This window comes from Crinia signifera, chromosome 7 (assembly GCF_055691185.1).
Source record: "Crinia signifera chromosome 7, ASM5569118v1, whole genome shotgun sequence".
NCBI lineage: Eukaryota > Metazoa > Chordata > Amphibia > Anura > Myobatrachidae > Crinia > Crinia signifera.
The window spans coordinates 175,387,877-175,399,002 of NC_139223.1; the positions used below are offsets into that span (position 1 = coordinate 175,387,877).

The following is an 11,126-nucleotide window of genomic DNA, read 5'->3' on the forward strand; positions in this document are numbered from 1 at the left end:
CCGCGATTTTCACATAGGAATCAATGTTAAATGGGCTACAGAGCCCAAATAGGCACAATTAACCCTTAAATGTCACCCCAAATTTTGTACGCCACCCCACGATCCACGCCAACCCGAAGCGTGGCGAGCGCAGCGAGCCCGCGAGGGGCGGCGGTACGCGTCCTCCGACCTTTTCATGCCCTACTATCCACGTCGGCGTGGAGTTGAGAATAGAATAGTGTGGCGAGCGCAGCGAGCCACCGAGCCCGAAGCGTGGCGAGCGCAGCGAGCCCCGCGAGGGGACGCGGATACCTTCACAGTTATACGCGTCCCCTCGCGGGCTTCACAGGTATCCGTGGCGAAAAGCGGACACCTGTGAAGCCCGCGAGGGGACGCGTTTACCTGTGAAGGTATCCGCGTCCCCTCGCGGGGCTCGCTGCGCTCGCCACGCTTCGGGCTCGGTGGCTCGCTACGCTCGCCACACTATTCTATTCTCAACTCCACGCCGACGTGGATAGTAGGGCATGAAAAGGTCGGAGGACGCGTACCGCCGCCCCTCGCGGGCTCGCTGCGCTCGCCACGCTTCGGGTTGGCGTGGATCGTGGGGTGGCGTACAAAAATTGGGGGGACATTTAAGGGTTAATTCTGCCTATTTGGGCTCTGTAGCCCATTTAACATTGATTCCTATGTGAAAATCGCGGGCATTGAGGCATTGAATGCAAAATCGCGGTCAATCAGGCTTTTTAACATTGTTCCCTATGGGAAAATCGCGGTGATCGCGGGCATCGCGTCGCGGCCGTTTATGTACTGCCCGCGATGTCGCGATCACCGCGATGGGCGCCGTTCTAGGTAAAGAGTACCGGGAACACTTACCCGCCGAGCTGCACAGTGCCTAGGCATCCATCAGCGGCACCACTGGTCATTGCAGCAGCCAGGTAGGTAACAGATAAGCAGAGACAGTACACTTATCACACAGGGAACACTTACCTGCCGAGCTGCACAGCGCCTAGGCAGCCATCAGCGGCGCCACTGGTCATTGCAGCAGCCAGGTAGGTTACAGTATAAGCAGGGACAGTACACTTATCACAAAGGGAACACTTACCCGCCGAGCTGCACAGTGCCTAGGCATCCATCAGCGGCACCACTGGTCATTGCAGCAGACAGGTAGGTAACACTATAAGCAGAGACAGTACAGTATCACACAGGGAACACATACCCGCTGAGCTGCACAGCGCCTAGGCAGTCATTAGCTACCTAGGTAGGGTTACCATTCCCAGTCATTATATCTATGACTGAGGAGGAAACCTGAAACCTCCTAAAGATGACGAAAGAAGTTTCCTATAGCAACGTATGAAAGCTGAACTGAGTGGTTACTATGGGCAACTTCACCTGTTTTTTAGAAGGCTTGATACATCTTCCCCTTAAGTTCCTGCTGCCTATTTCTGGTTGTTTTATATTTGAATTGTGTTGACGTTAGTCCCCTTGTAACGCACCCACTATAATCACTGTGCTCGGATGACATCATATATTACCTGCCTTATCACGCCCCCTTCTACTTTTTTTTTTTTTCCTGCAGCGGATCAGAAGAGATCTGTAACCTTTACTGAGACACAACCTCAGCCATCCACATCCCATGCCGATGTCCCTCCCATAGCGCCACCTTCTGGCTGCAGCCCTGCACCATCCATCAAACAAGTGTCTGCAGAGAGCCCTGTGCTCACATCCTCTCCATCCATCACTGTAGCTGACCTCCACAGCCAGACTGACAGCCAGGTAACACCGCAAACAGGTTAGAGCACGTGTAACACACCTCCATTACACACAGGTGACAGCTGCCGCCACCGGGAGACTAGACCCAGATCAGTAATGGGCTAGTAGGGGTTTTAACCCTTTGAGTGCCAAGAGAATTTGCCAAAATAGGTGTGAAATTTGCCAAGCAAAGATTTCTATTCATCATAATGACCTGTAATGTTAAATAGGAAATATCATATTTTTGTACACAACATTTATTATTTGAATTTATATAACAAATGTGGATGTTGACACTCAAAGAGTTAATGACCTTTGACCCTAATGACTTTAACCGTTATAGGGGATTGATGAAAGTGTCTAAAAAGTAGGCTTGGGGTGTTACCCGTAGCAACCAATGCAATTCTAGCTATCGTTTTATATTTATTACCGAAAATTGTTCTGATTGGTTGCTGTACTTCTCCTTACAAAGTAGGTTAGATAAGTCTCCTCTTATAGACGTTAGAGACCCGGGGATATGATCAGCATCTTACTCTCTCCAAGAACGTCCCCGGAATACAACTGCTACTATAACTCCGCCCCCAGGATCTGTACACAGAGAGGATTGGCAGGTGATAGTACAGTCATCTTGGGTTTATCTATTGATGTTGAGCATAGCAACCAATCAGGTACGATCTATTATTTACTAGAAGGTGCTAAATAAAAAAGAAGTAGAATCTGGTTGGTTGATATCTTCAATAGAACTCCTATGTTAGTACATTTGCCCCTCAGCCTCTACAGCTGTACTAGAAAGCAGGATTCCACTGAAAATCCATAAACTTGATCTCTATTTGTGTGTTAACATAACTAGAAATCGTACGCATACAGAATTTAAAGTTTGGTGGATCAAGCCTGTTTCGCAGACCTTACGGCCCCCATACACACGCGATTTGGGCATATGTACGAAATCTATCTGATGCGCGATGTCAGACAGGCTGCACATAAGATAACTGGTATGTGCAGCCGTCAGCATCGCGTCGCATCCTATACGGTCTGTAGTAGTACCGCTGGCACACACCTATCTGCAGAGCGGGGAAGCGGCGGGCAGGAGAATTTAAAAAAAAAAAACATACAAAAAAATGGACAGCCACTGATTGGCTGAGAGAGCTCTCTCAGCCAATCAGCGGCCGCCCATTCATTTGCACGGGTTTTTTTTTTTCAAATTCTCCTGCCCCACTATTGATTGACAGGCAGTAGTTTGACACATGAAAAAGGTCAACATGCACTAGGTCGACAATGACAAAAGGTTGACATAAAGTAAAGGGTAATATGCCAAATGTCAATACAGTAAAAGGTTAACGCAAGTTTTTTAACTTTTTTTTTTTGGTGCCTATATCGATATGGCACACGATTATAATCTCAGTTTATGCCGACATGGATTGTGAAGTAAGAACAAATCAGTTAAAGGGGGAAAAAAACATGAAAAACTGATGTCAACGTTTTCGTGTGTCGGCCAATGACATTTGGACAGTTTTGCTCGTGTCAAACTTTTTGTCAATGTTGACCCATGGCATCCTGACCTTTTTCATGTTTCAAACTTTTCCCTGTTATTCTTATTGTTATCTTTTATTTATATGGCGCCACAAGGGATCCTCAGCGCAAAACAGGGACTCACAGTTGAATATACTAGAGGACAAGTACAGGGGACAGAACCATGGCGGCATCAGCAGACAGCACTGACATATCAGGGTGGTAGAGATTTGGTGCCATCGAAGATGGTTTAAATAAGAGAAGAAAAAGCGCATGAAATGGCTAAAATGGCTAAAAACAGCTGAAAACAGTCTGTTTTTAGCCATTTAATTCAGGAAGTAAATAAAACCTATTTAGATGCATATTTCTTAATATTTTTGCAAACATCGCATGGGTGTGTCTTGAAAACCATCGTATTGTCTATCTATATACCTTTGATCTCTTAATCCCGGCCCATGCTTGACATGCTGGGACTAGTTGGGGCAGGACGGGGGCAGCGCTGGCTTATTGCATGCGATATACAGCATAATGCGGTCCTTTACCATACAATGTATCGTATGCGTCCCTCAGCAAGGGAACGCACAATGGATCAGAATCGGAGGTTAGGCACATATGATTTGGGTACTTTTCATCCGATTTCTCATTCCGATCAGTGAGAATCGGGTGAAAAGGGACCAAATCTTATAAGTGTATGGGCACCTTTAGTAACTGGACTGCCAGCGCCTGATGCCCCTCACCACTCAACAAACCTTGAACCCAAAGCACCATCTCCTCCCCTTCTTTCCCCTTTTGTAACCTTCCCCTTGTACCTGAAATAACCAGTCGGAGTCTAGTATTTTTGGTGAATTAAATGGTCACAATTCATTAACTTGAGTAAAAATTTACTGTTACTTAATTTGGGTGGCAAAGATAACACTGCGGTCCACCAGCCCTTATCACAACTGAATCATGTAACCGCCTGGGGGGACGGGATCCCCTTCTCGCAACTGACAACCTGTAACCGCCGGGTGATCCCGTTTTGCCCCCCGACGCCAGGCCTGGTGCCCCACCTTGGCTGGCCCGCAGTGCTTCTGCCCCGGACGCCAGGCCTAGCGCCATACCATGGCTGTTCCGCAGTACTTCCAACACCGCTAGGTCCTAGGACCGCAGCCCGCCACCCTACAATAACCAATGTAAATTGACCCTTATTGTTGATTGGGGTTCTTGTGAAGGATGAGTGATAAATAGATTTTCCTAACTGTGTTTGTATAATAAGTAATGTCCCAGGATAATTTGCGCTATAGGTCCTGAATGTATAAATGGCGGAACATGGAACATGGATGTTCCCCTCTCTGCATGGGGAGCATTCTGTATGAACTACGGTATGGTGCATAAAGCCCAGCAAAAAAAAAAAACAAATATTGGATCAAAGTTAAAATAAAAGGAACTTGAAAGACCCCAGATTATTTTCTGTCCAAATAAAGCAGTTTGCGCTAAGTGGATGCTGTTTGATGTAATGCCAGGCTCCGTTGATTATTATTTCAAAGACTTGAAACATCTGAGAAGCGGCTGCAGCCTGTTGGTTTGAAGCTGGACGTATTTGCGGCAGTAAATACATTTGCAGCTTTATCTCCCACATTCCAGCCAGACTGTACATTCCATTTTCTATGATATATTAAAATATTTCAGTATGACTTTAGATAACATCAGACCAGTAAGTAGGTCGTGAATATTCAGCATCGATGCTTATAGTGCCACAGGGGCTATTTCAGACTTGACCGCAGTGCAGATTTTATTTCAAAATGTGAAAAAACATGCTACGCTGCAGTTGGGGCAGATGTAACAGGTGCAGAGAGAGTTAGATTTGGGTGTGGTCTGTTCAAACTTAAATCTAAATTGCAATGTAAAATTAGAGCTTAAAAATACCCAGTGTGTATGGCCCATTACTCTGCACAAGTCGCATCTGCCCCACCTGCAGTGCAGCATGGTTTTGCCCATTTTGAGCATACCTCCCAACTTTATTTATAACATGTGCGTTGCAATCGGGACAGTTGGGAGGTTTGAATTGAAGCACAAATTTGTCATGCGATCAGGTCTGAATTAGGCCCAGAGTCGCAACAGTGGGCAGCAGACAGGATCTGATTGGTTGCCAATAGCAACATCACATGTGAAGTAGAATACACATCTTAGTAAATTTCCCCCAATGGGGTAAATTTTACTAAGATGGGAGTTCTATTGAAGATAGGATGTTACCCATAGCAACCAATCAGATTCTGTCATTTTCACAGTGCCCGGGTGCTGTCCTACTGCGCTATACTCCTTCTACATGATTCCCTCCTACATCCAATCCCAGGAGCAGATAATAAATGTACCCCGTCTACTGCGCTGTACCATCTCTCTGCATGCTTCCAGTCCGCACTCTGATTGGTGGATAGTTAGAGCGACTTACCAATCAGTAAGCTAAAAGCCATTCGCTGCTCTCAGCTCCGATTGGGTGTAAGTCACAATCGGAATGGCTGGGCAGCTTTCTCTACCTACCTCCCAAAGGGTGCCGGATGACGTCCCGACAGTCGGGATCCCAACGGCCAGTCTAACCGACATCAGAATACGAATGTTTAAATGCCTGACAGTTGGAATCTCGGCTGACGGGGGTTATTCTCCCTTGTGGAGGGCCACGACCCCCATAGAGGGAGAATAGAACCTGTGGCGAGTGCGGCAGCCACTGAAGTGAGCCCGCAAGGGGGCTCTTTGCACACGCCCCCCCCCTTCATGTCAGAGTGCCGGCGGATGGGATTCTGATGTCGGTATACTGACTGTTGGGCAGTCATACTACACCCCCTCCCAAGAAGCTCTGGAGGCACTGGTCAGGGGTAGGCAAATGTCCCCAGGCCGAACCCACCCCTGCTTGAATGCCCCTAAAATCGTAGTGCCCTGGGCAGCTGGCCAGAGTGCCAATAGGTTATGGTGGTACTGACGATGATGCCAAACACATTTAAGTGAAAACATGGTGATTAGGGGCCTGATGGTACAATGATTATAATCTTGACTGGCATCATCAATCAGCATGCCTTCTGTCGTCGTACCTTATCTTCACATGTCCTGGAATTGAGAAGTTGGCAAGGTTGGTCTAATAGGGATAATAATAATAATAATAGCAATCTGCTCTGCAGTGCTGCCTACAACTCTGCCTACCTACACATGTACTATAGACATATATAGCCTTGTTACTAGTATGGGTTATCTCAATATCCCTGTGACCTAACTGCTCAGCTGTCTCTCTTATTGCAGAGAAGAGCCCGCTTCCGGGCGAAGGAGGACAAGCAGAGCAGCCGGGGAGGAGCAGCAGCATCCCCGCTTCTCCACAGCTCCCTGTCGTCCCATCTGTCTGACCCCGAGGACTTCTCTGGACTGGAAACCAGCAGCTTGCTCCAGTACACAGACACCGTCCTCCATATCACTGAGGACAACGGGATGGAGAACCCCCTAGTCTCCAGACACTTTAACTTCAGTCACACCGAGCTGGGGGAGACGGACATTGACCTGGATGAATCTCATGTTTAGCTCAGCCTCTGTTAATGTGGCGTGTATTGTTCTCTGGTGCCTGGCGGAACCATGCTGGGCACTCGCCAGGCCTCCCATGTAACCCTTGTTTGCTCTGGAGGGTGTGTGTGTGTGTGTGTGTGCTGCACATATGATATTGCTGCTTTGCTACTTGGTGTAATACCGGGCGGATAGGCCTGCCTGGTGTAGGACCAAAGAGAGCTACTCTCAAACTTACGTTGCTGGTGTGGTCTGACCTACGTGTCGATGGGCTGTTGTCTCCTCATCCTGTTTATCACCATCCCTTGCTATAGAAACGTACAGGAGGCGTATGCCATAGAGCACTTGGACTACCTCAGATGGAACTGGGAACTATTTTTGCAATGCGTGGTTGTTACAGGAACGTGCCCAGACTATTGCCACCCACTGCTTCATCTTGTACTGTCAATGCATTCTTACAGGCCAATCACTCAATTTAAGGAAATCCTGGCCTGCATTTGGCACCAGTTCAATGTAGAGGAGCGCAGAGATTTTGGAAGAAATACATGTATAAAGAGCGCACCCTTAAATAAAAAAACAATGTAAATAATGGTAACTGTCACTTCCAATCCACAATAATTGTTTTCAGACTCACCTGCGAGGAGTATGGGTCATTGGTTCGACCAAATTAAGGCCGACATACATTGGGTCAGAAGGTCGATAGGGCTTAGGTTGACATGGCTAAGGTCGACAGTGGTAAAAAGGTTGACACAAGCATTAGATCGACAGTCAAATGGTCGACAAGAGACTTTCAGATGTTTTTGCCCCGACACGGGCACTTCGGGTACTCTATTCTCCCTCCACGCCCTAGTGGATGGTAGGGCATGAAATACCGCCTGTCGGCACATGTCGGCTCAAAATAAAAGTGAAAAACTCATGTCGACCTTTTGATTGTCGACCTTCCCATTGTTGACTTGTGTCTCCCTTTTGACTCTGCGAACTTTAGCAATGTCAACATTTTTCATGTGTCGATCTAAGCCCTGTCGACTTTCAGTGGTCGACCCAATGCATGTTGACCTTAATAGTGTCGACCCAACAGCCGCATACCCCTGCGAGTACCAGTTTTATTTACAACAGTGTAAGATTATATTATATTAGACTTCCTCCATGTAACCTCAGTGATGTCATTAACCTTAGTGATGTCATTAACCTTAGTGATGTCATTCTGGTTATTATGGCTGGATATAGGGTTAGCTTCAGGCTACGACACTGTGGGCCTTATTCTAGTTCACTCTTTTTGACAAAATCCTTCTCAGATGGACAAAACCATGCAGCACTGCAGGGGGCAGATGTAAAATGTGCAGAGAGAATTAGATTTGGTGAGTTATTTTGTTTCTGTGCAGGGTAAATACTGGCTGCTTTATTTTTACACTACAATATAGATATCAGTTTGAAGTAAAACCCCACCCAAATCTAACTCTCTCTGCACAGGTTACATCTGCCCCACCTGCAGTGCACATGGTTTTGTCCATAAGAAGGGATTTGTCAGAAAGAGTGAACCAAAATAACCCCCTGTATGAGATTATGAGCAACTTCAGCAAAGTAAAATGTGTTTCTAAAATATATATGTCGTAAAAAATGAGAAATAATGTTCTATGTGATGTACAAATAAATATTTATTTTAAAATGGTAATAATGTTCTTATCACAGATCTCAGTAATGGAATAACACGCAATAATACAGCGCTCTCAGTAAAGGTCCGGACACACTTGCCGCTGCCGATATGGATGGGCACGGGCACCTGGTACACACCCACTTGCCGATGCCAGCGGGTGGCGAGTGTCAGCAGGGGAGTGGATGCCATGCAGCATGGTGGCCCTCGTTAACCATCCGCTCCCTTGTCTTAAAATGCGGGAGCGCTCTTCATCCGTCATTGGAGGCGATAGTGCTCATTATACCGCCCAGCGCGTGCGCGCCTTGACACCAACAAGGAGGCTGCAGGGTGGATTCATCAGGAGGCTTTTACATGTGGCTAAATACAGGACTTCTTGGCAAATGTGTTCTACTCTAGCAATATTTCTATCAGTTCTGTATATAGCGCACACATATTCCGCAGCGCATTCCAGAAAATATTACATTCACATCAATCTCCGCCCCAGAGGAGTTTACAATCTACTGGGTTTATTTACTAAGCCTTTGAGAGGGATAAAGTCGATGGAGATACTCTACAAACCAACTGGCTCCTAACTGCCATTTTCCCAATTGTCACCTAATGTGTGACAGTTAGGAGCTGCGTGGATGCTACTGTATAGCTGTGGTGAGCTCAGCACTCCAGCAGCTGCTCCTGGCAGTAAATAGATGCAGAGCACCGGATGAGCGGGACTGTCACACTAAAATCCGGACGATTGGTGGATACGATTGGAATAGAATGATGTTTGATGTAGCACAATACTCACCTCTCATCCGCCATAACTACTGTTGGACAGTCCTAGACTGAAAGAAGTTGGTGGGATAGGGCTCAAAATACCCCTACCACATCCCAATATGCCACAGAAACGGCACACACATCCCAATATGCCACAGAAACGGCACACACATCCCAATATGCCACAGAAACGGCACACACATCCCAGAGCCCCCGCAACACCAGAGACACAGACAGATAGCACCAGAGCTCTTGTGCTCCCCCCCTGGGCCCCGATTGCAGGGGGATATGTGCGTCGCCTCTCTGGTGCTAGCAACGTCCTCTCACTAGGCTCCATGAAGCAGCAGGGTAGCAACAGCCTAAACCTGTGGGGAGGAGTTTAGCATGTAGTAGCTTCCTATTGGAAGCTGCTACTGCTCACCAGCTGGTAACTCCTCCCCCTCTTGGGCTGCCAGCAGGGGCGGATCCAGGATAAAATGACAGGGAGGGGCACCATGATAAAAAAGGGTTTGGGTGGGGGAGGGGCGGTGTTAGTGGTGCCAGTGTACATGCTAAGAGAGCGGCAGGAGAGGGTGGGAATGGAATTAAAAATAGGCCCTGGCATTTAAAGTATGCAGTCCCACCATGGCGACAAAAGTGAAGGATGTAGTTGAGCGCGCGCCAAAGGCGCGCTCCAGAAAAGGGTGCGTGGCCACTCAACAGGGGGTGTGTCAACACCATATACAACTTCTACACATTATGCAACAAAATACTAGACCCCATTATACTTGCCCCTTACACATGATGCCAAATGGAATGAGCCAAAATTGACATAATTCCACATGGATTGAGCCAAAATTCACATAATGCCACATGGATTGTGTCAAAATTCACATAATGCCACATGGATTAAGCCAAAATTTACATAATAACACACACGGGGCCTTATTCTAGTTCACTCTTTCTGACAAAATCCTTCTTAGATGGACAAAACCATGTGCACTGCAGGGGGGCAGATGTAACATGTGCAGAGAGAATTAGATTTGGGTGAGTTATTTTGTTTCTGTGCAGGGTAAATACTGGCTGCTTTATTTTTACACTGCAATATAGATCTCACTTTGAAGTAAAAAACCCCACCCAAATCTAATTCTCTCTGCACAAGTAACATCTGCCCCACCTGCATTGCACATGGTTTTGTCCATCTAAGAAGGATTTTGTCAGAAAGAGTGAACTAGAATAAGGCCCACGGATTGAGCCAAAATTCACATAATGCCAAATGGATTGTGTCAAAATTCACATAATGCCACACGGATTGAGCCAAATGCATAAAATGCCATACTGATTGAGCCAAAATTCACATAATGCCACACGGATTGAGCCAAAATTCACATAATGCCACACGGATTGAGCCAAAATTCACATAATGCCACACGGATTGAGCCAAAATTTACATAATGCCACACGGATTGAGACAAAATTCACATAATGCCACATGGATTGAGCCAGAATTCACATAATGCCACATGGATTGGGAAAAAATTCACATAATGCCACACGGATTGGGAAAAAATTCACATAATGCCACACGGATTGAGCCAAAATTCACATAATGCCACACGGATTGAGACAAAATTCACATAATGCCACATGGATTGAGCCAGAATTCACATAATGCCACACAGATTAAGCCAAAATTCACAATACACTTCCTAAACAGGGACATTGTCCACCAAAGGCACGCATTAAACATTTACACCATAATGTCCATTACACGTTAAGTTACACGCCATTATGTCCATTATGTGTTATGCCAAACACCATAATGCCTATTAAAAATTGTGCTACATAAGTGCTGCTTCTCTGCATGCTCATTGCCAAGAGTTCCATGCTCATTGCCAGAGGTTCCATGCTCGTTTCCATGTGGGATTACATGCTCGTGGTAAATGGGGGACAGCCCCCGCCAGGCAGAAGTGATAGCCACTGACAG

The 11,126-nt window shown here is 46.5% G+C and overlaps 1 protein-coding gene across 21 annotated transcripts in view; it reads left to right on the top strand.

Annotated features, from left to right (window-relative positions):
• Window positions 1–8,420, top strand: part of UNC80 (unc-80 subunit of NALCN channel complex) — a 152,390-nt gene extending 143,970 nt beyond the window's left edge. For 16 of the 21 annotated variants that reach the window (XM_083154444.1, XM_083154447.1, XM_083154449.1 and 13 more), the window contains 2 exons: window positions 1,556–1,752; window positions 6,505–8,419. In XM_083154444.1, the coding sequence (XP_083010570.1) occupies window positions 1,556–1,752; window positions 6,505–6,777 (470 nt within the window). In that variant the 3' untranslated portion in view covers window positions 6,778–8,419. Of the gene's footprint in view, window positions 1–1,555; window positions 1,769–6,504 lie in introns of those variants that run through there. The other 5 variants (XM_083154458.1, XM_083154459.1, XM_083154462.1 and 2 more) reach the window with 5 other exon arrangements.
• The last annotated feature ends 2,706 nt before the right edge of the window (window positions 8,421–11,126 follow it).